The sequence below is a fragment of the Euleptes europaea genome, chromosome 21 (assembly GCF_029931775.1).
Source record: "Euleptes europaea isolate rEulEur1 chromosome 21, rEulEur1.hap1, whole genome shotgun sequence".
NCBI lineage: Eukaryota > Metazoa > Chordata > Lepidosauria > Squamata > Sphaerodactylidae > Euleptes > Euleptes europaea.
In genome coordinates, this window is record NC_079332.1 from 17,034,837 (window position 1) to 17,061,519 (window position 26,683).

At 48.9% G+C, this 26,683-nt stretch overlaps 1 protein-coding gene across 1 annotated transcript in view; it reads right to left on the minus strand.

Moving 5' to 3' along the window:
- GRIN2A (glutamate ionotropic receptor NMDA type subunit 2A) overlaps window positions 1-26,683 on the minus strand; it is a 238,110-nt gene that overhangs the window by 48,719 nt on the left and 162,708 nt on the right. Inside the window, exons 3-7 of the mRNA XM_056866242.1 lie at window positions 10,111-10,225; window positions 4,245-4,450; window positions 3,249-3,417; window positions 2,961-3,114; window positions 215-340 (exon numbers count right to left, since the gene is read on the minus strand). Coding sequence (XP_056722220.1) covers window positions 215-340; window positions 2,961-3,114; window positions 3,249-3,417; window positions 4,245-4,450; window positions 10,111-10,225 — 770 coding nt within the window. The remainder of the gene's footprint in view (window positions 1-214; window positions 341-2,960; window positions 3,115-3,248; window positions 3,418-4,244; window positions 4,451-10,110; window positions 10,226-26,683) is intronic.

Below are 26,683 nucleotides of genomic sequence, written 5' to 3' on the forward strand. Positions count from 1 at the left end.
TGGAAAGAATAAAGTGCATTTTCTCAAACAATGCCATCCTGGCCTGTCTTTTCATGGAAAGAAAGCCTAACAAACAGGGAAGGGGGGGCACAGAGAACCCATCTCCATTGTGCGCTCTAATTGTCTCCCAAGGAAGAAAAACACAGGTGGAGGAGGAGGGAGGTGAGCAAGCCGAGCCAAGTCTCTTCCCTGCGATGCAGAACGCGGCGCTTACCTCTCCCCTGCGCTAAGTTCCGGTTATAGCCTACGGGGCTGAAGTACTCAAACACAAAGACCGCGATAGCGGACACAATCAGCAGCATGACGAACATCATCACCCAGACGGAAGCGCTGAAAGGCTCTGTGGGAAGAGGAGACACCAGAGGAAGAGGAACATGGGTTACACAACGAGGCCGGTGCGGGGACGGTCGGAACGATGGGAAGCCCCCCCCCAACCCAACCCAACCCAAAACAGCAGCACGAAACCCAGCGATGCTTCCCTGCATCAGAGCTGCAATGCGGGCTGAAGTGACCTGGCGCCACAACCGCATGGGGAAGGCAGGAGTCATGCCATGCTGGCCATAATTAGACGAGGAACAGAGAATAAAACTGCTGCTTTCCTACTGCCCTTGTACAAATCTGTGGTGAGACCCCACTTGGAATACTGTGTAGGGTTCTGGTCGCCACACCTCAAAAAGGGATATTGCAGAGCTTGAGAAGGTGCAGGAAAGAGTAACCAAAATGATCAGGGGGCGAGAGCAACTGCCCTGTGAGGAGTGGTTAAAACACTTAGGGCTGTTTAGCTTGGAAAGAAGGGGGGACAATTCCCGCATTCTTTAAAGCACTGGTTCCCAACCGGGGGCCCATGGACCCCCAGGGGTCCGCAAGAACTAAATTAAGGTCCGCAAAACAAAGTTATAAACCCATAATAAATTAATATTTTCAATTAAAAGTTCTCTATTATAAAAAAAACATATTCAGATATTATTCTAAGTTTAATGTTTAACTAACAGTTATGATTCAAGTTTATTTTCAAATTCTCTGAATTTTTATTTTGGACCTTGGGGTCCCTGTACCAAACAAAAAAGTCCTAGTGGTCCCTGGTCAAAAAAAGGTTGGGAACCACTGCTTTAAAGGGAGAGATGACGTGGGTACTCACTGACTAAGAGTTGCCAACTTTAGATTTTTTAAACAATGTTGACCCGACCAAGTCAAGTGGAACTTGATGGATCAGGGACCACAGCAAGATCTGCGAATTAGGACATGGAGTCAAGGAGCTGGATTATCGGTGGCGTTTGGCAGGATCTAGAGTTGTTTGTTTGGGTGGTGGTTTTCTATTTGAAATTTTTTTTTAAATTTTAAAATTTTTTTAAAGCTTTGTCTGAAATAAATTGGTGCGTTTTTAAAAGAGCTATTCTGTTGTTTAATGTAGTGATGACAAATTCATAGCTAGGGTTGCCAGGTCCCTTGTCGCTACTGGCGGAGCCTGAGGAGGGTGGGGTTTGAGGAGGGGAGGCACTTCAATGCCACAGAGTCCAATTGCCAAAGCGGCCGTTTTCTCCAGGTGAACTGATCTCTCTTGCCTGGAGATCAGTTGTAATAGCGGGAGATCTCCAGCTAGTACCTGGAGGTTATGCAACCGAAACTAGGACTAGTGCCCCAAAAGTGGCTATTGGAATTCTCCGGCACTTATGGCAAAAAATGCAAACATAAGAAATTTTTGTGCTACCAAAATATATTGTACTAGATGCTCTACCATGCTCATACATGTATAAACTTCATCTGAAGAGGCATCAAATGTCCGTATAACTTTTAGTCCTTGATGGTAAGTAGTGGAAATAATGCTCAGATGAAGTTTATACATGTATGAGCATGGTAGTGCATCAATTGTATAGAGTTGTTGTCTGAGTTTGTTGGTTTGTGTTGTGCTCCTAGTACAATATATTTTGGTAGCAGCAAAAATTTCTTATGTTTGCATTCTTTGCCATAAGTGCCGGAGAATTCCAATAGTACCTGGAGGTTGGCAACCCTAAGAGCAGCCCTTCTGCAATTATTAACAAAGGAACATGTTCACCCGGAGTACCAAATTTATACTGGATTAAAGGAGGTATTTTCAGAACCCTCAAAACGTTTGCAAAGATTTGTGACTCATTCCAGCTCAGTGCAAATTATATGGCAAGCTTGCAGGCCTCTCTCTCTTTGGGAGAATCATGTCCAGAGAGCGGGAGAGCGAGACCACCAATAAATGATCAATCTGCTCTCATGGCAAAGCAAGGAAGCAGTCCGACAATGGGGGTCCCCAGACCACCGGTTGGGAACCAGTGGTCTAGACATTAAGAACAATTTTCTAACAGAGCGGTTCCTCAGTGGAACAGGCTTCCTCGGGAGGTGGTGAGCTCTCCTTCCCTGGAGATTTTAAGGAGAGGCTAAATGGCCATCTGTCAGCAATGCTGATTCTATGACCTTAAGCAGATCATGAGAGGGAGGGCATCTTGGCCATCTTCTGGGCATGGAATAGGGGTCACTGAAGGTGTGTGGGGGGGAGGTAGTTGTGAATTTCCTGCATTGTGCAGGGAGTTGGACTAGATGACCCTGGTGGTCCCTTCCAACTCTATGATTCCATGATGCTATAAGGCCGTCCGATAGATTGTGCCCTCCAAGAGATTGCCCGGCACCCGAAGGGCAATCGAGGCAGCCCTCTGGGTGCCGAACGGGAAGTCAAAGCCGCGCGGTTGGCAGCCCAATGACTGTAAGCTGGCCCCTGTTTTCGACACTATATTATGCAGATAAGTCTGCTGTCTGATACCTTTAAATGTGCAATTTAAAAGCTGACAGAAATGTGTCACGGATGTGCGAGGTACACTGTGCGGCATTTTTTTTTTTTTGTTAAGTGAAACCTGTCAAAAGTATATGGGCGGAAAAGATAACAAAGCCCAATCTGTCTATAGGAAAACGGGAACAAAAAAAAAGAAAAACCTTACCCAGAAAAGCCGACGGAGACACCGTGCCGTTGCTCCGGGATACCATGACGCTGATCCCCGTCTCCACGAACGGCACGGAAAAGTCAACCACCTCCGAACGCTCCCCGTTGATCGTGAGGGAGCCCACGGCCATCACGGCCTGCTTTTTGACCACCTGGGGGCGAAAGAGAGGAAGGGGGTGGGTGGGGGAAATCCAAGCCGGACGAGCCCCCGCAAAGTCCCGGGCAAATTCGAAGCGGGCGCTGGTGAGTGTCGACTCGAAGAGCTCTTTTACCTAACCGAACTTACTTCCCCAATCAATCCGTTCCACTCGTTATTGATCTTTTTCCCGTGCTTTCCGTTCGTCACCAGGTAGAGGTCGTAGGTGAACTTGATGGCCTTGGACAGCTTCTTCAGGATGTCGATGCAGAACCCCTTGCAGCATTTTTTCATGTTCCTCCCTTCCTTGGTGATGTTGCTGCGGCCGCAAACAAATGGCAACTGGTTATGTTTTTCGGCACAGAAACAGGTTTCCTCAGACACAACACCGGTACCTGAGGAGCAGGCAGAGGGCCTCTGGAGTGGTGGCAGAACAGAAATCTCATGGGATTTGTAAAATCTCATGCAACTGGGATTTGCAGGAAAAGAGACCCAATGGCTAGTCACAGAGAGACCCAGGGGATTTGGAAATCCCATGCGACTGGGATTTGCAGGAAAAGAGACCCAATGGCTAGTCACTCTTGACTGTCCCTTCGATCGAAGAAGCTCATGTGGCAGATATGCGAGAGCAGGGCCTTTTTGGTGGGAGCCCCACCATTATGTTCTTGTGTTTTTTTAATAATTTTTATTAAATTTTTAACAAACCATACAGTGTAAAAAGAGAAAAAAAATACAATATTAATAAAATAAAGAAAAAGTGTAAAGTTGTTCCCGGAGGTGCGCCTGGCCCCCTCACTTTGGAGGCAGTTGAAGACCGTTTTGTTTAGGGCTGCATTTGATTACTTTGCTGGTTTTAAATTCTGTTTTTACAAGTTATTTTCTTTACATGGCAGTCCGACTTGAATTGTGTAAGGTGCAAAGGCGGCTTATCAGTGTTTTAAAGAAATAAACAATGCAGCCTACAGAAGGGGCTCTTGTATGTTTGCAGGATCAAGGAAGAATAGGCCGCTCTGTAGTATTAACTACATTTTCTTTTAAGACCTGTCCGGGGTGTTGGGAAATGAGCAAATGAAAAGAAAAACAAGTGTGTGTGTGTGTGTGTGTGTGGAGGGAATCCTTATTAACCAAGTCAAATTATCAACTTACTTTATGATGACAAACTTCCGGCATGGCACGGTGTTCTTCACACAAGTCTCTGTCAAGGGGTCCATGTCTTCCACAATGACAAAGGGAGCTTCTTCCAAGGTGACGATGCTGAGATGATTGTTGTCCGGGTCGCTGTCGTTGAAGGAATTGAACCGGGGCCAAACAGAATACTTGTGGGTCAGCGTCTTGTTCTCCCATTTCCCCACCTGCGGGGCAAAGAGGCAAAGGTGGCTGAAAGGGGACCGACAGCAGCCCCGTCGCTTTCCAAAAAGTGAAAACTTACCAGAACAGCTCAACACAGGATTGTTCTAAAGAAACCTACGCTCGCAGTCAGACCATGGGGTCTATCAACAGAAGCATAACATCCACATCGACAGAGGCATAATATTCATATCACAAGGTGTCATAGTTTCGCTGTACACCGCGTTGGTCAGGCCGCACCTGGAGTATTGGGTGCAGTACTGGAGACCTCACTTCCAAAAGGATGTGGACAGAACAGAGCGGGTGCAGAGGAGATCGACAAGGATGATCAGGGGCCTGGAGACCCAGCCCTACAAGGAAAGGCGGAGGGAGTTGGAAATGTTCAGACTGGAGAAAAGGAGGTTGAGGGGGGACACGATTGCTCTCTCGAAGTATGTGAAGGGCTTTCACTTAGAGGAGGGCTGGGAGCTGTTCCTGTGGGCAGCAGAGGACAGGACTCACTATAATGGGTTTAAATTGTGGGTGGAAAGGATCTGGCTGGACATTAGGGAAAAAAAATGTTTTACAGTAAACTGTAAAAACTGTTATTCGACAGTGGAATCCGCTACCTAGGGAGGTGGTGAGCTCTCCCTCACTGACAGCATTTAAGCAGAGGCTGGACATACACTTGTCAGGGATGCTCTAGGTCAGCAGTTCCCAAACTGTGCTCCACGGAGCATTTGGTGCTCCGTGAAACATCACCTAGTGCTCCGTGAAGAGATTGGAAAGAAAAATATGACTGTCATTCGGTTTAGTAGATAGGTGCCAGGTGAAAATGAGTGCTCTGCAATGAAGTGCTCCATGACTCATAGAATCATAGAGTTGGAAGGGACCACCAGGGTCATCTAGTCCAACCCCCTGCCCAATGCAGGAAATTAACAACTACCTCCCCCCCACATCCCCAGTGACCCCAACCCTCCCCCCACCATGCAGGATCCCACAATATAGAATCATAGACTCAAAATGTTTTGGAACCATTGCTCTAGGCTGATCCTGCATTGAGCAGGGGGTTGGACTAGATGGCCTCCATGGCCCCTTCCAACTCTATGATTCTAAGCCCACTGATTTCAAAGGAGGGTTGCCAGCTCCTAGCAATTTGGGGGTGGAGCCTGGGGAGGTAGGAGTTTGAGGAGGGGCAGGACCTCAATGGGGTATAATGCCTTAGAGTTCCCCCTCAAGTATGCCATTTTCACCAGAGGAATTGATCTGGGTCACCTGGAGATCTGTTGCAATACCAGATCTCCAGGTCCTACCAGGAGGTTGGCAACCTTACTTCACAGAGAGGTTAGCACTGCCAGGGATTCAGTATCAAACATCCTCTCTTTGCCGAGATCAGTTCCAGAAAGCCCTGTTGAACCATCAAAATTAAGACCATAGAAGTAAAACAATAAAGCGGATTCTTATCGTTTGGCCGTCCAAAGGATCACAGAGAAAGGCTGGGTATAAAACTTCCCCCAGATGGAACACAATGGCACGGCACTAATCAGTGGGAAAGAATGAATATTCTCCTTTATTGCACACTAAAAGAGTTTCATAGATCTTTCCGTTTTACGAGCACGAATCTGATTCTCAAAAGAGCGCTTGAAGCGTTGGCAAAGCGGGATGACGCTCTGTTTAACTGCGGAGGTCCAGTTTTTCGGGGGGACGGGAGTGTAAAAAAGGGAAGGGACAATGACTGGAAGGGGAGACATTTTGGGGAGGACAAATCCTAGGTCATTAACACACAAGACCGCGTGAAAGAAGAGGCTGTGGCTCAGTGGCAGAGCATCTGCTCGGCATGCAGAAGGTCCCAGGTTCAATCCCTGGCATCTCCAGTTAAAGGGACTAGGCGAGTAGGCGATGTGAAAGACCTCTGCCTGAGACCCTGGAGAGCCGCGGCTGGTCAGAGTAGACAATACTGACTTTGATGGACCCAGGGTCTGATGAGTATAAAGCACCTTCATGTGTTCAGAAGGGGAGAGTCCAGCGATACCACTGAGAAAGAAAAACTTAGCGACATCCATGGTTTGCAAGTCCCGAGAGAGGCTGTTAACAATAGGATATATTGGAGGTCATTAGTTCATAGGTTAGCATAAGTCGGAAGCAACTTGACAGCGCATTAAGTGCACACACACACACACACACACACAGAGTGGGCTTTTTGGACCCAAATTAATACTTGGGGTCTCAACAGCTGTGCTCCTCTGTTGGGCAGTACAACAGCTTTTCCCTGTTGTTTGTCCCCAGAATTATCAAAGAAGTCAAAGATCTACTGCCTCTGGATGTAGAAGCTCCATTTATTTCCTGCCTTCATTTACACTCCGCAATTTATTTAATTCATTTATACACTGCCTTTCTCCCCCAATGAGGACTCCCCAATGAGGACCCCCATCCTGCCTTCATTTTATCCTCACAACAATCCTTAGAGGTAGGTTAGGCTGAGAAAGAGTGATTGGCCCAACGTCACCCAGCAAGCTTCCATGGCAGACTGGGGGGATTGGAACTTGGGTCTCCCAGATCCGCACTCTAACCACTACACCATACTGCATATTTGGCCATCATGGCTAACAGCCGAGAGGCCTATTTGCCTAACCAATCGAAAGGTCCAACTATGTTGGCATCCTAAGTAGAGACACGCCCTTCTAAGGATCAGACCAGTGAAGGGTCATCTAGTCCAGCATCCTGTCTCGCACAGCGGCCAACCAGTTCCTCTGGAGGGTTCCAGCAACAGGGCACAGAGACCGAGGCCTTGCCCTGATAAGAACCTCAGAAGAGCCCTGCTGGATCAGACCAGCGAGGGTCCATCTAGTCCAGCACCCCGTCTCACACTGTGGCCAACCAGTTGTTGGAGGGCCAACAGGACATGATAAGAGGCAATTGAGGCCTTCCCCGGATGTTGCCTCCTGGCACTGGGATTCAGAGGTTGATTGCCTCTGGGGAGGTTCCCTTTAGTCCCCATGGCTAGTAGCTACTGATAGACCCATCCTCCTTGAATCTGTGTAATCCCCCCTTAATAAGAACAAATTCTATTTGTCCACATTTGTCACGAGGCCTCCGGTGCAAGGCTGTGCCTTTGAAATCTCCCCCCAAAAAACATTCTCGAATGTTGTGGCTATGATGCACCAAGAATTGTGATTATGGGGAGTTAACGCTCTTCAGTTTTAATTATGGCCCATATGGAGAAACGTCCTGCTCTCTCCAAGCTGGAAGAGCCCTTGAGCACCGGGAGGAAAGTGCAGAGAGAGAGAGTGACTCGGGCCGGGGATGATACAGTAAAGGGAACGTAGAAATGATGCAATGTGACCAGCAATGCTCGACTTCTTCCTCTCCTTCTCCCGCCCCCCCAGTTTAGTTACAGATGAGATTAATAAGGACGCTGAGCTCTCACCAAAGATGTGGCCAAGCGGCAGCCGCGAATTAATTGAGGACCAAATTGAATCCCGGCCTTTCCGCGCAGCTCGGGATCGCTGGGAAATCAAATGCCAAGGTCCCGGGGGTGGGGGCACGCTCCACGCAAAGGTGTGAAATGAATACCCAGGGGACGCGGCTTTGGGGTGGAGGGAGGAAAAGGGTGCAAAAGATGGCCTTCCACCCTCAGGGGCCCCACCCTTGGTCAGCAGCCACCACCCGACTGAGACCAGCTACTGCTGACTGCTCCATTCACAGCCTTCATGATGAGACGTCTTCCTCACCCCTCCGACCTGCCCCACCACCTCCACTTGGGAGGGGCGCCAAATAAAACCAAGGAAAAGGAATAGTTCGTTCAAATTCATATTGACAGTGAGCAACTAGCATTATTTTTAAAAACCCAATTGTCACTATTCATACTGTTTTGAAAAATCTTCATAGCTCAAATGCATTCAAACAAAGAAAAAGCCTTGCGGCATTGAGCTTAGAGGGCCTCCTAAAGAAAAGACTGCTTGGGGGAAAGGCCCCGATCCTTGACGCCAAGTGAAACCACCATAATATTCACAATGAAGGGTTGTGCATATCGATACACTCAAACCGAAAATAAACCCAAAATTAGCCATTTGGGTAATTTTTGGGCTTCGGGTTTACCAAACACCAAACACCAAAATCTGAGGGTCTGCCCGAAGCCGAACAGGCGATTCCCGAATAGGCGATTCCTTCTAAAGGAGCAAGGAAAGTTCACTGGCCCAGGGGATGGTTCTTGAAACAGAGCCAACAGTATTTCCTAGCAGGGAGGGGCCATGGCTTAGTGGTAGAGCCTCTGCTTGGCATGCAGAAGGTCCCAAATTCAATCCCCAGCATCTCCAGCTGAAAGGACCAGGCAATACGTAATGAGGAAGACCTCTACCTGAGATCCTGAAAAGCCACTGCCAGTCTGAGTAGACAATATGGAGCTTGAAGGACCGTGATTCAGTAGAGCCTCTGCTTGGCATGCTGAAGGTCCCAGGTTCAATCCGCAGCAACTCCAGTTAAAAGGATCAGGCAGTAGGTAATACGAAAGACCTCTGACTGAGACCCTTGAGAGCTGCTGCCAGTCTGAGTAGATAATACTGGCCTTGATGGACCAAGAGTCTGATTCAGTATAAGGCAGATAGGGAGGGGCTGTGGTTCAATGGCAGAGTATCTGCTTGGCATGCAGAAGGTCTCAGGTTCAATCCCTGGCATCTCCAGTGAAGGAGTTAAGGACCAGGCAGTAGGTGATGTGAAAGACCTCTAATTGAGACCCTGGAGAGCTGCTGCCTGTCTGAGTAGACAATACTGACCCTGATGGACCAATGGTCTGATTCAGTAGAAGGTGGCTTCATGTGTTCATGTGAATAATGGGAACTGTAGTTTTTTGCAGCCTCCCAAACTGCAAAAACCCTCCCCACACACAAACAGACAATTTCCATCAACCCCACAAATTCAAACAATGGCGGCCTACTTGAGGAGAAATGCACCCAAGCATGCAGATGCAAATACACTCGAAATACTGAGCGCTTCAAATCGCAACCAAGTCAGTAATGCGAGCGCATGAAATGCTTGACCGGAGAGGAAAAGGGCATTGCGGACCAAGCATGTTTAATTTTCGAGCACGCTGTTTGTGAAGATGGCAGTCCCTGCCTTCTATGTTCTTAGATGGGAAATATAACAAACTCCCACTAGAAGCACGTAGATGCATTTGTAAACAAGATGCACTTGAAACCTTGCAACATGTGTTATTCGAATGCAAACTGTACGATCATATATGTACGAGATCTCTGATCGCATTACTTGTAGACTGCCCTAGAGTTCTGAGGGAACAACGACTGAAGCTTTTATTATCGGATACAATAGATAATTTAACTAATAGTGTTGCCAGATTTGCTTGGCTAGCAATTAAAATAAGGCAGAGCTGGATGAAATCTATGCAATAGACAAGGTAGCATGGGATCTTTAATGCCCAGAACCTTTCAGACTAGTTTTATATTAATTTTAGGAATATTTATGACTGGATTATTTTTGTAATGTTTTGTCATTTATTTGACGGTCCATGACCGTGTAATAATAAACTGAATTGAATTGAAGATTACAGTTACTTTCCAGGAGGCGCAAACTGCCCCATCCCCATAAGTCTTCTCCCCCTTGTGCAAAACCCAACAAGAACCTTGGGGAATAAGAAACCAGACCCCGCCGTCTTTTTCATGGGCAGCCTCACCTTCTCCCACTCCCGCGTCTGATTCAACACGATGACCACCAATCTGGGGTGCGCCTGGTAGCCGTCTTCGGTGAAGGATAAGTCCCTCGCTTCCCAGGTCACATTCATCATAAAGCTGGAAAGGAAAGAAACGTTCAAAGGGAGAATTAACGAGCCGTCCAACAATTAACGAGCAAGCTAATTCGGTCATTGGATTAACTCCGATAAGACGCGTGCAATAAATCCCCTCTTTGCCGCAAAACCCATTTTTGGGCCAAAATCCAACCCTCCGTGTCCATGTTTGGGAATTCGTCCCACTAAGATCAACAACGCTTAATTCCTGAGCAAGGGTGAATGAACAGCCCAAAGGGCATCCTTTGAAGAGGCGGCCAAAATATTGAGTAGATGTGGCTCATATCGAAACGGCATGCCACTCCTTATCCTCTCATTGAACACAGTTGGATGTGACAGGAACAAACGGCAGGGACGATCCGTGACTTTCCGCCCCCAGCACAACACCCCCCGTGTTTGCTTTGGCAGATAAGTGCTCCAAAGAGGCAGAAGGATCAAAAAGATTATCCCTTCCCTGATATTGATGAGAGCTTCAAAGACAGAAAAGCCCAAGTATGCTACGGATGGAAGTATTTACGAATAGATTCAGGGAGGGGAGGGAGGAATGGCAGGAGAAAGGAAACTGATGCACAATTAAGCCGATAGTATGTGATGAGCAATTAAGTCAAGAGCACACCCAAGATTCAGATCTGCACCGCACCATTTGGAGCAGGCTGTTGAATGCATTTGTCACAAGGGCCAAATATGACATAAATATCACTTGGTTGGGCTGGGCCATGCCTCGCCAGCCCAGATTGAGAGTGGGTGGTGGTGGTGGCTGCCATGGTTGGCTCGTGGGCTGGATAACAGCCGAATCTGCCCCCAGGTCTTGTGTTTGGCACCCCTGATTTAGAGAGCTGCGGTACTTTCGAATGGGCACCACAATGTGTGATTAAACCTGCTTCCACTGATAATGCATCCCAATTAATAATTTGAATCTACATTGCCCAAAATTGCATGTCTGCTATTGCAGGTAAGTGACCCTCCCCGCTGCCCCCCCCCCAAAAAAATGCATGTTGGCAGAACGCAGGAAGGTACAAACAACTACGAAAATACGTTGGCTCCCCAAAGGCTGATTTTACAACAAAACTGAAAAGAGTAACACCGTCGACACTCCATAAACATCCCATTCGCGGTGTGATCCCGCATCAGCGAGAACCGCCCGTGCGACTCTTCCCAGCCTGAAGAACAAACCGTCAAAAAGTACATAAACAACGTCATTTCAGACAATTACCAATTTAAGAAACAAAATGAAAAGCTGGAGTGTGGCCAGCGAGTGGACGCTGTTCCTCGTCTGCCCAACAGCTACTGAGCATGGCGTGCCTGTGCCCGTATTTACCAAGCAGCACACCCGTCATGGCAGAGCAGTCCAGGGCTGGAGGGGGATTGTGCCACAAGAGTCCGGGTCTGGACAAAAGTGGGTGGAAGGTCCTGACTTGCTGATCGGGAAAGGGAGGCTGGCCAGACTCAGGGGATGGATTCTGGGCTTCGCCCATCCCAAAGCAATGTCCGGCCTGCCCCTCACAGAAGCTGACGCCCGGTGCCTGGAGTCCAAAGCTGGGGTGCGTCCTGTTCAAAGGAGCATTTCTATGGGACGTCCTGCCGTTGCGTTGCCAGAGGCCAGCCACAAGCTTTGCAGTTTAACCTCTTAACATAGTAGACAGCAAAAGGCAGAGACGTCCCTACAAACCAAAGGTCATAAAAATGTAAGGACATCAGAAAAGCCATGTTGGACCATCAAGTCCAGCGGTCTGTTCACACAGTGGCCAACCGGGTGCCTCTAGGAAGCCCACAGACAAGACAACTGCAGCAGCATTGTCCTGCCTGTGTTCCCCAGCACCTAATCTAATAGGTATGCTCCTCTGATCCTGGAGAGAACAGGTGTGCACCAGGACTAGTAGCCATGAATACCCCTCTCCTCCATGAACACATCCACTCCCCTCTTCAAGCCTTCCAAGTTGGTAGCCATCCCCACATCCACAATTCAACTATGCGTTGTGTGAAGAAATACTTCCTTTGGTCTGTTTTGAACCTCTCTCCCCCTCCAGCTTCAGCAGAAGCCCTCCAGTTCTGGTATTATGAGCGAAGGAGAAAAGGGAGAAAAGCTTCTCCCTGTCCACTCTCTCCCTACCAGGCATGCTTTTATAGACCTTTCTCACGGCTCCCCTTAACCGCCTTCTTTCCGAGCTAAGCAGCCCTTTCAACCGCTCCTCACAGGGCCGTTGCTCTCATCCCCTGATCATTTGGGTTGCTCTTTCCTGCACCTTCTCAAGCTCTGCGTCCCGTTCTAAGGAGCGTCCCGCCACTGGGTTGCCAGGGACCAGCTACAAGGTTTGCAGGTTCGAACTCTTAACTTAGTAGCCAGCAAAAGGCAGAGATGGTTCCCAACCTTTTTTTGACCAGGGACCACTAGGACTTTTTTGTTCGGTGCAGGGACCCCAAGGTTCAAAATAAAAATGCCGAGAATTTGAAAATAAACTTTAATCGTAACTGTTAGTTAAACATTAAACTTAGAAAAATATTTGAATATATATATTTTATAATAGAGAACTTTTAATTGAAAATATTGATTTATGATGGGTTTATAACTTTGTTTCGCGGACCTTAATTTAGTTCTCGCGGACCCCTGCTGTAGTGGCTGCCAAAGCAATGTTTTGCAAAATCAGTACCGCCATCCATATTAGGGTTGCCAGGTCCCTTTTTGCCACCTGTGGGAGGTTTTGGGGGCGGAGCCTAAGGAGGGCGGGGCTTGGAGACTGTGTGTGTGTTAAGCACCATCAAGTCGCTTCCGACTCATGGCGACCCTATGAATGAAAGTCCTCCCAATTGTCCTATCTTTGACAGCCTTGCTCAGATCTTGCAAATTGAAGGCTGTGGCTTCCTTTATTGGAGACTGGAGGGACTTTAATGCCATAGAGTCCAATTACCAAAGGGGCCATTTTCTCCAGGGGAACTGATCGCTGTCGCCTGGAGAACAGTTGTAATGGCAGGAGGCCTGGAGGTTGGCAACCCTAAACCAAATCCCCCATGGCCCGTCAGAAGCCCTGTTGGGCAAAAGCTCTGCCTGGCCCCACCCACTTTCTAAAAATTGTAGGCGCCAGGAAAGGTGTCTGTGGGTGCCATGGCATCTGTGGGCACCCTGCGGGAGACCCCTGCTCCAGTGCATTGATACACCACAGGGTTTTTCTGTCTCTGCTGTGGATTCAGATAATGCCTGTAATTTGCTTCAACGGGGGCCAACGGGACTGCGTTGGCGAATACAGAAAGCGGCAACTGGGCCGCAATTTTTCAAGCCTGAAAAGCTATTAAGTCCTTACCCCATCTCATACCGCTAACTGATCGTTCCAATCTACGCCTTGTCTTGTTCTCGAGCGACTGGGGGGCGGGGAAGGGGGCGGGGGAGAGCAGCTCAATTTGATCCACGGATACGGCACCGAGGGCTCAAAATAAATTCTTCAGAGATTTTATCAAGTAATTTAAGAGCAGGGTTATTTCTAGAGTTGGTGATGGATTTTTAGGATGCTCCTTCTTTATCTGGATCCATCTGGGACACTTCAGAAGAAACTGGACACTGCCCTCATTGAATCATAGAATCATAGAGTTGGAAGGGACCACCAGGGTCATCTAGTCCAACCCCCTGCACAATGCAGGAAATTCACAACTACCTCCCCCACCACACCCCCAGTGACCCCTACTCCATGCCCAGATGATGACCAAGATGCCCTCCCTCTCATCATCTGCCTAAGGTCATAGAATCAGCATTGCTGACAGATGGCCATCTAGTCCCTTCTTAAAAACCTCCAGGGAAGGAGCGCTCACCACCTCCCGAGGAAGCCTGTTCCACTGAGGAACTGCTCTAACTATTAGAAAATTCTTCCCAATGTCTAGACAGAAACTCTTCTGATTTCATTTTAACCCATTGGTTCTGATCCGACCTTCTGGGGCAACAGAAAACAACTCGGCACCCTCCTCTATATGTCAGCCTTTCAAGAACTTGAAGGTGGTTATCATATCGCCTCTCAGTCTTCTCCTCTCCAGGCTAAACATACCCAGCTCCTTCAACCCTTCCTCATAGGACTTCAACCTTTCCTCATAGCCCTAACCTGGACTGGTTCTGGATTCTGTCCCTAGGCCCTTCCCAAGAACAAGACAGTGGGATCCCAACAGCTGGCAACTGTACAGACATGCCAAGGATGTTCTGAACCATAACTAGTTATAGCGGGCAATTCCCTGCCAATTAACTGGGCTGCCCACTGAAGGGGGGGAATCCACCCGCATGCGCAGAAAGATGTTGTCACATCTGGGTTTACCCCAGAAGCACCAGCATCTGGAAGAAGCTCCTGCCGGTGGCGAGGGGTGACCTGGCAACCCTAACCTTCACTGAGATCTTGGTTTTGTGGAATAGGCCATATTGTCTATGCCAGGGTGTAATCTCTCCAGAATCCTTGTTCCTTTTTCTCTTCCATCATGAAGAAAAAGAAGAAGAAGAAGAAGAAGAAGAAGAAGAGAGACTCAAACCAGCTTACAATCACCTTCCCTTCCCCTCCCCACAACAGACACCCTGTGAGGTAGGTGGGTCTGAGAGAGCTCTAAGAGAGCTGTGACTAGCCCAAGGTTACCCAGCTGGCTGCATGTGGAGGAGTGGGCTTTCTGACAGGGCCAGGCTTGACATTATACGGTAGAAGAAGAGTTGTTTTTTGTACCCCTCTTTTCTCTACCAAAAGGAGACTCAAACTGACTTGCAATTGCCTTCCCTTCCTCTCCCCACAACAGACACCTTGCGAGGTAGGTGGGGCTGAGAGAGATCTCTAAGAGAGCTGTGACTAGCCCGAGGTCACCCAGCTGGCTGCATGTGGAGGAGTGGGGAAACAAATCCAGTCCACCAGATCAGCCTCCACTGCTCATGTGGAGGAGCGGGGAATCAAATCCAGGTTCGGTTTTGGCTGCACGCCGAAGGGATTACCAGTTTCCAACCAATCGTGCAGCTGTTTCTCCACACACAACGGCAGCCCTTTACACATCCCACACCAGCGCATCAATACACCAAAGGCGTCCAACCCAGAGGGGCAACAAGCGCTTTGGAGAGCAAGATATGGCCGGGAGTTGAACACGCAGACAGATGTGATATAACTCTGCAGATGTGTTCTAGAGTAGCGTTTTTGAGAACCTAAGAATGTCCTTGCAGGGTCAAAATCACCCAACTGTCTGTTTGCCATGGTGGTCAGTTAAGGGCTTCTAGACGCTTGCAAGCAGGTGGGCACCAAGAACTGGTGGGGGGAAAGTACTTGTTGAGAGTCAGCGTAGTGTAGCAGTTCAGAGCGGTGGTTTGGAGCGGTGGACTCTGATCTGGAGAACCGGGTTTGATTCCCCGCTCCTCCACCTGAGCGGCGGACGCTAATCTGGTGATCCGGACCAGTGGTCACAGAAAGGAATGGCTACCTGTTAACAAGGGCTAGCCAATCAGCACTCTCCAACTGCTACAGGGGTCCTTGCAGAACTGTCCCAGGGATGACAATAAAATTATGCATGAAGTCCTTTGAACACTGGAAGTGCTATATAAATGCTAATACAGACTAACACCGCTGCCTACCTAAAGCTATATAAATGCTAAGTGGTTTATTAAGTTTCGCACCTGCCCTAAACGGAGTGGGTGCAGATCTGCAGTGAACCCACCCCTCCAGCTAAGCCTGTTGGTCGAGTAAGCTTTGAGGAATTCACACTGGCTTATCTACGAAGACTCTACCTTACAAAGGCCTTGGAAAAGGGTTTGAACTAGGGTTACCAGGTCCATCGAAGAAGAAGAAGAAGAAGAGTTGGTTTTTATATGCTGACTTTCTCTACCACTTAAGGAAGACTCAAACTGGCTTAACATCACCTTCCCTTCCTCTCCCCACAACAGACACCCTGTGAGGTAGGTGGGGCTGAGTGAGTGTGACTCGCCCAAGGTCACCCAGCTGGCTTTGTGTGTAGGAGTGGGGAAACAAATCCAGTTCACCAGATTAGCCTCCACCGCTCATTTGGAGGAGTGTGGGGAATCGAACCCGGTTCTCCAGATCAGAGTCCACCACTCCAAACCACCGCTCTTAACCACTACACCACACTGGCTCTTTGCCACCGTTGGGAGGTTTTTGGGGTGGAGCCTGAGGAAGGCGGGGTTTGGGGAGGGGAGGGGCTTCAATGCCATAGAATCCAATTGCCAAAGCGGCCATTTTCTCCAGGTGAACTGATCTCTATCAGCAGGAGATCAGTTGTAACAGCAGAAGATCTCCAGCTAGAACCTGGAGGTTGACAACCCTAGTTTGAACACTGCAGCCAGGCCTTGGGGAGGTCTTACTGCCGGTCTCAGTGCACACACAATCTGGAGAAGAGCTGGCCATGGAAGGCAAACGGTCTTCCACGGTCGCTTGTCTGCCAAGACGACACTTCCCATTGAGGAATTCTTGAATGCACTTCTGAGGAGCTCCGGCCGATGCAGAACCCAGTGCGATTTGATAACTGACGAATTAAATTTTTAAAAGGGAGGATTAAGAGAATTCAAAAGCAGGTCGGGCAAAGTCGCTCCCTTTCCTTTGCAACGGAGGCAGCTTCAGCAACCCCGGGGAAAAAGAGAAGAAGTAGAAGTGTCATCAGAATAGCAAGCAGGAAGCAGACTGGCAGCTGTCTCACAAGGGTGGGGGGGGGGAAGAGAGAGAGAGATTTGGGGTATTTCGGGGGCCAGCGTGGTGCAGTGGTCAAGAGTGGTGGTTCGGAGCGGTGGACTCTGATCTGGCGAACTGAATTTGTTTCCCCACTCCTCCACACAAAGGTGACCTTGGGCAAGTCACAGCTCTGTTAGAGATCTTTCAGCCCCACCTACTTCACAGGATATCTGTTGTGGGGAGGGGAAGGTGATTGTAAACCAGTTTGGTTCTCCCTTAAGTGGTAGAGAAAGTTGGCATATAAAAACCAACTCTTCTGCTTCTGCTTCTCCTGCTTCTCCTCCTTCTCCTCCTTCTTCTTCTATTTGGATTTTCCATCCCAACTCCTGGAATGTCTTGGGCCTGGCTTTTAGAGAGATGTCAGACAGTCAAGACCCGATCAAGTAAAATCTCTTTATCTTACATATAACAATGTTTTATTACAATATGTAATATTGTACAAAATGTTCTTTTTTTCTTTCTTACCCCACGCTATATTTGGCAAAGCAATGGAGACACCTTGTGGCCAGTTATGGTACTATCAGGGGAAAAGAAATCTTGGCCAGATGCTTTTGAGCTTCCAGGTAGCCTAGAAGCCATATTTCGATAGCAAACAGGCTCATTTTCAGCTTGCGCTTTTAGCGAGAGTCCGTGAAAAGCTTCAGGCTTCTACCAATTCCGTAAAAATCTTCTGGTCAAACGGATGTCAGTTCGACCTTCCGACACAACACGGATATAACTCGACGAATGGCAAAGGCAATAATTGAAATCCAACCATCAAAAAAAAAAGGGGGGGACCCAAAGTGAATGAGAGCAGCACAAATCATTGGCCAAAATGAACCTGGAAGTCGCCGAGACAGGAATCGCAACAAGAAGAAATAGCCAGAAGCCCCCCAAATCTTCTGGAAGGCAAAGGATGCTGTCGAAAGAGTCTCCGGATGAATCTCCCCGGGGAGGGAATCCCCTGGCTTCAGGGTCCCTGCCAAAAGCAGCCGCGCTTCCTGATGGGCTAAGGGTGCGGCCACTGTGAGAAGAGCGAGAAATGAAACAGAGCAGCATGGACCAGTGCGTGGCTGAACTCTCTCGACGTCCATCTTTGCAACTCTAGAACACGTTCTGGTCAGGAACGGCAGCCTGATACTTCCACACAATGCCACCCCAGGGGAAAAAATAAAATCTGGAGATGTTGTTCAGTACAAAGGTTTGCATTTTTTTAAAGGGGTCAAAAAAAGACCCTAGAAACAGCAAGGCGCCCCATACCTGTATGTCCATGTGTCTATCAAATGTGCAGAGGATGGTCCCAATTTTACAGTCCCTCTCTGTAGCATCAATGAAGGAACATGAACACTCCGGACCCATGGAATGACAAGGCCTGTCATTTCATGTGCTGCATCTGATCTGGTTCATTTTGCACACATGTGCTGCAATAGTGCTTCTCTAGGGTGTCGGTCACTTGAAGACTAAGCACCGTCTTGGCTTTGAGAAAATTAAGGCAGCAAAGTAAAACCCTTCCAAAGCTGTGACCCTCGGTGTAAGAATCGGGGTGCTGCATGCTTATTTTCACCTACAAAATGGTGTGTGGGGGGGGTGACAGAAAAGGGACCCAACCGCTTGGCATTCAATATTTTGGGTGATCTTGGGCTGTATCAACAGAAGTATAGTGTCCAGATGGTATCACTTTACTCTGGTTAGACCTTACCAGAGTATTGTGTTCAGTTTTGGGCACCGCAATTTAAGAAGGATCTGGAGATGTGGTTCAGTACAAAGGTTTGCATTTTTTAAAGGGGTCAAAAATCAAAATGTGCAGAGCGTGTGCAGCTGGAACGTGTCCAGAGGAGGGCAACAAAGATGGTGAGGGGTCTGGAGACCAAGTACTGGGGTTGGTGCTATTGTCAACTTTTTCCACACCAAAGGTGGCAAATATATTCCAGGGGCTATTCAGGTTTTTAATCTAAAAATTACCCCAATTATTCTTTTTGGTGGTGCCATCTGGATAACAGTTGCCAATGAATCTATAGAGCGTCCACTGCTTCAGTTCTTACGAAAACTCCTAAACGCCCCTCTATGTGTTGCTGGAGTTACTCTTCGTTCTGAGTTTAGCTAAATGTCACTCGAAGCTAGGGCATGGCTGGCCGCCTTTAAACTACCCCTTAAACTGTTCTTTAGCACTGAGGGGTTCCTAGCTTCTCTGAAGCATGACCCTTTTAAATCCTCATGGCAAAAAATCTTAGATGAGAAACTGTCATTGTTGGGCTTTTCGCAGGATATGTTATCAGATCTTGGGAAAACTGAAGCTTTCACCAAAATTAAAAAGCGCATTAAAGAGCTCGATTATAACAGCACTTCTTTTCCTGCTCGCCGCGTTTGTTCATCCCAGTTCTTCGGAATACCACCATCACGTGGTTTGCCTGCTTATACATATTATTTGACAACTCCTTGTCTTTCTAGAGCCTTTTGTTTAGCTAGATTGAATGCTAACCCCTTTATGGTTATGCAGGGCAGAATTTTGAATATACCATATTCAGATAGGACCTGTCCTTGCTCTTCTGGCTCTATCGATTCACTAGCTCATGCCCTTTTGTAATGCCGTTTTTACGAGGAACTTCGATCACATTATATCTCCCCCCTTTTAACATACAAATCTAATGCCTCTGTGTCTGACATAATGCCTCTTCTACTAAGCGATAGGGACCCCAAGGCTACATTGTCAGTGGCAAGATTTGTTTCAGTCCTTATATCCCTCCAACACTAGATATATGCTGCTCAAGATCAATGGATCAAGGAGCTTCTAAGGGAGGAAAGGAAAGGAAAGGAAAGGAAAGGAAAGGAAAGGAAAGGAAAGGAAAGGAAAGGAAAGGAAAGGAAAGGAAAGGAAAGGAAAGGAAAGGAGACCAAGTCCTATGAGGAAAGGTTGAAGGAGCTGGGTATGTTTAGTCTGAAGAGGAGAAGACTGAGAGGGGATATGATAACCACCTTCAATACTTGAAGGGCTGACAAATAGAGGAGGGTGCCGAGTTGTTTTCTGTTGCTCCAGAAGGTCAGACCAGAACCAACGGGCTGAAATTAAATCAAAAGAGTTTCCGTCTAGACCAGAGATGGGGAACCTCAGGCCCGGGGGCTGCATGCGGAGGCGCTCCCTCAGGAGCTCCGGGGCCCTGCCGCGGAGGCGCGGCATAGGGCGGCCCTCCCTGAGGGTGTTCCCTGAGGGTGCATGGCTTGCAGGGGAGCTGCGGCGCCCTTTGGACCTCCTCTCGCCGACTGACGGCTGTATGGTCGGCGAGAGGAGGGGGAGGGACGCTTCCCCCAAGGTTGCCCCCTATAGCCGCAGCGTGCAGGAACGCCGGGGCACACTGTAAGCCCCTCTTGCTACCTGTTGGCTGTTGAGCAGCAAGGGGGGGAAAGAGGCCGGCGGCTCCCGGAGCAGAGCATGCACACAGGACCCAATCGGGCTTCAGGGGGCCTTTTGTGGACTGGGGAGGGGCGGGCATGGAGCCTGGGGCCAGGTCGCATGTGGCCGGCGGGTGTGTGTGTGTGAGGGGGGGAAGGCTTTTCTCTCTCCCTCTCTTTCTGTCTCTTTCTTTGTCTGTCTCCCTCCATCCTTTTCTTTTTTTCCCCCTTTCCATTTATTTCTCCCTCTCTCCCTCTTCCTCTTTCTCTGCTTTCCTTCCTTCCTCCCTTGCCGATCGACCGTGGGCTGCGCCTCCCTGGCACCTCATTTGCTCAAGCCCACCACTGGCTGCCCTCCTGCCTGGGGGGGGGGGAGGACCGGGTGAGCCCTCCAGGCCTTCTCTGCGTGGCCTCCCCTGGGGTTGCCAACTTCCAGGTGGTGACCGGAGACCTGGCAACCCTAGCCTCTCCCCCCCCTACCGGGAGATCTACACCTGGTATGGCCCCCAAATGATGTTATAAATGTTCAAATGGCCCTTGGCTGGAAAAAGGTTCCCCACCCCTGGTCTAGACATTAGGAAGAATTTTCTAACAGAGCGGTTCCTCAGTGGAACAGGCTTCCTCGGGAGGTGGTGAGCTCTCCTTCCCTGGAGGTTTTGAAGCAGAGACTGGATAGCCATCTGTCAACAATGCTGATTCTATGACCTCAGGCATATAATGAGAGGGAGGGCATCTTGGCCATCTTCTGGACCCCATAGAGTAGGGGTCACTGGAGGTGTGGGGGTGGGGAGGCAGTTGTGAATTTCCTGCATTGTGCAGGAGGTTGGACTAGATGACCCTGGTGACCCCTTTCAACTAGAAGAAGAAGAAGAGGAAGAAGAAGAGGAGGAGGAGAAGAAGAGTTGGTTTTTATATGCCGACTTTCTCCACCACTTAAGGAAGAATCAAACCGGCTTACAATCACCTTCCCTTCCCCTCCCCACAACAAACACCCTGTGAGTTAGGTGGGGCTGAGGGAGCTCTAAGGACTGTGACTGGCCCAAGGTCAGCCAGCAGGCTTCATGTGGAGGAGTGGGGAATCAAACCCGGTCCTTCAGATTAGAGTCCATTGCTCCTAACCACCGCTCTTAACCACTACACTTAAAACTACACCAGGCTGGTATCCAGAAACAGCCTACAAGAAAGCCCCCAAAGAAGTAACAACAGACCACCACTGATGGTCACTTGTGTGTGTAAAGTGTGTTCAAGACGCAGCCGACTGATGGCGACCCCTTTGGGGGTTTTCATGGCAAGAGACTAACAGAGGTGGTTTTGCCAGCGCCTTCCTCTGCACAGCAACCCTGGTGTTCCTTGGTGGTCTCCCATCCAAATACTAACCAGGGCTGACCCTGCTTAGCTTCTGAGGTCTGACGAGATCAAGCTAGCCTGGGCCATCCAGGTCAGGGTGATGGTCACACACAGCTCACTAATAAAACCTGTTCAGTGCATCCTCACTGGCCAACAGCCTCTCCTGGATGTGGATGTTTTTCTCTCACTGACTGTGACTGACTGGTCGTTCCTTGCTTACCCACAGCCTCCTAAGCCAAAACAGCCTCTCACATGCACCCGCGGGCCACCCAACAGAGATACAAACCCAGGAATCGGACCCGCCAACAAACCATGAGGTCCCCATATGGTGGTGGAAGAAAGTGCTGTCAAGTTGCAGCCAACCTATGGTGACCACATGGGGTTTTCAAGGCAAGAGACAAACGCAGGTGGTTTGCCATTGCCTGCCTCTGCATAGAAACTCTGGACCTCTTTGGTTGTCCCCATCTACATAGTAAGCAGGGCCAACTTCGAAGATCTGAAGATATTGGACCATTCAAGCCAGGGCTGTCCCCATATATGTACACTCAACAGCGTGGTATTGTGGTTAAGAGAGGCTAATCTTCAGAACCGGGTTCGATTCCCCACTCCTCCACATGAAGCCTGCTGGGTGACCTTGGGCCAGTCACAGCTCTCTCCGAACTCTCTCAGCCCCACCTACCTCACAAGGTGTCTGTTGTGGGGAGAGGAAGGCGATTGTAAGCCGGTTTGAGACTTCTAAAAGGCAGAGAAAATCGGGGTACAAAAACCAACTCATCTTCTTTCGAGTGGAACAGAACTTTCCCATGACTCAGTTTTGCAGAATAAATTATGCCAAACAGAAGCAATGTAAAATAAGATCATATCCGCTTGATTTGAATACGTTATCGCCAGAAGACTTCATGGGAAGACAAGAGCAGGGAAATCACGAGTAGATGGAAGACCTATTTAGAGTGGATATCAACGGAAGGAAGAAAAGACATTCGGTGGAAGATCCAGACTTTGTGCCCGTGGCTGGGGTTAAGAGACTAAAAAATATAGAGAAGGAGTGGGGTTAGGGAGGGGGATGGGAGGGCTGGAAGGGAATGAGAAAAATATGTCATATAAACAATGTATGCAGAATAAGAAATATATCTTTGAAATTTGTATAAAAAGAAACAATAAAAAAAGATTTGAATACGTTATGTAGTCTGTGTGTGGCTTCCTGATGCAAAACCTGGGTCCCAATTTTCATGAGTTTTTCTTTGGGGGGGGGCATTAATGCAGAGTACCGGTAAATTGAAAAGGGCACCCATTCTCATTGAGGAAACAGCCACCCCCCTGGGCAGCAACCACAATTGCTCGAAAACAGGGAGGTTGGGTAAACAAGCCACCGGCAATTAAGTTCTCTCTCTGCTTTGGCAGCCCTTTGACGGATGAAGTTGTAAAAGAAGTGGAACAGGAGATTTCCGCTTGCTTGTAATCGTTTGCAAAATGCGGCGACAGCAGCTGCCTTTGTTAACTGCAAAACCTTGCCCGTCGCCATGGATAAGACACGGGTATAAGAGGCTGTGGGGACTCATCTCTAACCCTACTCAAAAGCCGAGATGTGTACATTTTGATCATCGCTAGCAACAGCCCTCACTGTATGCCTGGTGGTTAGTGTTGCCCCTGCATCTGCTTTGCATGCAGAAGGTCACATGAACACATGAAGCTGCCTTCCACTGAATCAGACCCTCAGTCCATCAAAGTCACTAGTGTCTACTCAGACCGGCAGCGGCTCTCCAGGGTCTCAGGCAGTGGTCTTTCGCGTCACCTACGTGGCTAGTCCTTTAACTGGAGATGCCGGGGATTGAACCTGGGACCTTCTGCATGCCAAGCAGATGCTCTACCACTGAGTCATGGCCCCTCCTCAGAACACATGAAGCTGCCTTCTACTTAATCAGATCATCAGACCATACCACTGAGCCACGCAGGTTCAAATCCTGGCATCTCCAGCTGAAAAGGACCAGGTGGTGGGTGATATGAAAGACCTCTGCCTGACACCTTGGGGGAGCTGCTGCCAGCCTGAGTAGGCAACACTGACCTTGCTAGACCAATGGTCTGTTTGCTGAGGTGCCGTGGCTCAGTGGGAGAGCATCCGCTTGGCATGCAGAAGGTCCCAGGTTCAATCCCCGGCATCTCCAGTTAAAAGGACCAGGCCGGACGTTATGTGAAAGACCTCTCTGGCTGAGTCCCTGGAGAGCTGCTGCCAGTCTGAGCAGACGGTACTGACTTTCATAGACCTATGGTCTGATTCAGTAGAAGGCAGCGGCAGAGCTAGAGGAACCAAGGGGTTGGCTCCCAATATTGGTAATGAATATTAGTAGCCAATTTCACTTATTGGGGGAAATGGTCTACACATGTTCAGCGTGCCTTAAAACCCAACACCAACTCGCTTTTGAATGGGGCAGAAATATTTCCCCCCTTACATGCAGTCTCCAGATTTGCTAATGTGCCACTGAGAGCCAGCGTGGAATGCTGGAATGACGGACCAGGATCTGGGAGACTCAGGTTCGAAACCCCCCTCTGCCACGGAAGCTGGGGCCAGCAGCACACTCTGAGCTGAGCCTACCTCTCAGTGTCGTTGTGCAGATACAGTGGAGACGGGGAAAATGTTGCCAGCAGTTTTGGCTCCCCATGGGGGTGACCAGTGGAGAATAAATGAAGGAAAGAAGTTGCTTGCTTTGCACAGTGCAACAAAAGTAAAAAAAAAAAAAAAAGGACAATCCAGCAGAATGGCATGTCCATGGCTCGGTGGTAGAGCCTCTGCTTGGCATGCAGAAGATCCCAGGTTCAATCCTGGGCATCTCCATTAAACGGACTAGGCAAGGAGGTGATGTGAAAGACCCCTGCCTGAGACCCTGGAGAGCTGGGCGTGCGTGCATGGTGCATGGTGCGTGGTGTGTGGGCATGGGCAGGGGTATGGGTGTGAGTATGTATTCCTTGGTTTTTAGTCTAGGTAAATAACTCTATGTCCTTCGAGCATGAATTAATTTACCCCTGGGTGGGATCGGGGGATCGGGGGCCATGGCACCGTAAGTTCAGCAGAGTTGTTATTTGACAGCCACTGGACATGTGGTTGTGATATCCACCTAAAAATAAAAAGGTACCAGCCGTCTGACAGCACAGGGATGCTATGAGCATGAGGAGACATGTAACTAATCCTAGCAACCAAAGGCCTCTTAAAGAACACGAGTGGACCGTCAGCAATATGTGGACTTGACCTCACAGAACCAGAGGCCTTGGAAAGGGCACTGTGTGTTCGTTGGCAATATATGGACTACGAGACTGGGCACTTGGTGCACGGGTGAAAGGGTTGATGATTTCTCGCGATATGTCCGGTAAAGAATCTATATGTCTTTAATACATGAACTTTTAATCCTTGCTTATTTAACAATATATGCATATGTAAAATTAATAATAATATGTACTGGAACAATATTCATGGGGTAAGTAGATGTATGCCTAATTATACATAGTATGTATAGGGGTAGACAGTACTGACTTTGATGGACCAAGGGGGGTGCATTAAGTGGAAGGCAGCTTCATGTGTTCATTTATTGGGGAGGGGCCATGGCTCAGTGGTAGAGCCTCTGCTTGGCATGCAGAAGGTCCCAGGTTCAATCCTGGGCATCTCCAGTTAAACGGACTAGGCAAGTAGGTGATGTGAAAGACCCCTGCCTGAGACCCTGGAGAGCTGCTGCCGGTCTGAGTAGATGATACTGACTTTGATGGACCCGGGGTCTGATTCAGTAGAAGGCAGCTTCATCTGTTCATGTGTCCCGTAACTAATTCTGTTTGGTTTGTCCTGACTGATCGGAGGGGAAAGTATCACCCTTAACATGGTGCATAGCAAGTTGCTGCAGAGAGGCCATGCTGAATGGGGGGGGGGGTAGACATCCTGCCCCTCCCTGAATGCAACTCCGCCTGCCGTTCCCACGGGCTCTCATGTTCGAGGCCTAATTGCCTCGCCCGAACACGTCCTCTCTACCTTGTACTCATACAGTTTTAATCGCCAAACACGCTCAGGCGGGGGAGGCCCAGCGTGGGACGGAGAGACGCTGCGGCTTGCGCAAATCAGGCGTGTAGGAGAAGGGGGGTGAGGGTGGGGATGAGAAGCGCTGTGGCTTTTCTCTGTGGGCCATGGCCGGGAGATCCACGATCAGGTCTCACTGGGCGGGTTAAAAGCCCAAGTCCGGCCATGGGGGTGGGGGGTGCATGGTAAAGCAGGACCTTCCACCCACTTTTGTCCAGACCCCGACTCTTGTGGCACAATCCCTTCCACCTCTGCTGGATTGTATCAACTGAAACTGTACACCCACGTTACCAGCTGTGGCACACATGAGGCTGCCTGATACTGAACCACACCCTGGGTCCATCAAGGTTGGTATTGTCTACTCCGACTGGCAGCAGCCCTCCAGGGTCTCAGGCAGAGGCCTTTCACATCACCTATTTGCCTAGTGCTTTTAACTGGAGAGGTTGGGGATTGAACCTGGGACCCTTCTGCATGCCAAGCAGACGCTCTACCAACTGAGCCACGGCCCCTCCCAACACAAAGCTGCCTTCTACTAAGTCACAGTGGGTAGCCGTGTTAGTCTGTTTGCAGTAGTCAAAAAGGGCAAGAGTCCAGTAGCACCTTAAAGACTAACAACAATATTTTCTGGTAGGGTATGAGCTTTCGTGAGCCACAGCTCACTTCTTCAGATACAGCTAGAATGTGAATCCATCGGTCTTTAAGTAGAGGAACAGTATGTAAATGTGAATAGCAGGCTTGATGGCATATCACACCTAATCCCATCACGCCTGCCATTCACATTGACATACTGTTCCTCTACTTAAAGACCGATGGATTCACATTCTAGCTGTATCTGAAGAAGTGAGCTGTGGCTCACGAAAGCTCATACCCTACCAGAAAATATTTTTGTTTGTCTTTAAGGTGCTACTGGACTCTTGCCCTTTTTGACTTCTACTAAGTCAGACTCTTGGTCTATCAATGTCAGTATTGTCTACTCAGACCGGCAGCAACTCTCCAGGGTCTCAGGCAGAGGTCTTTC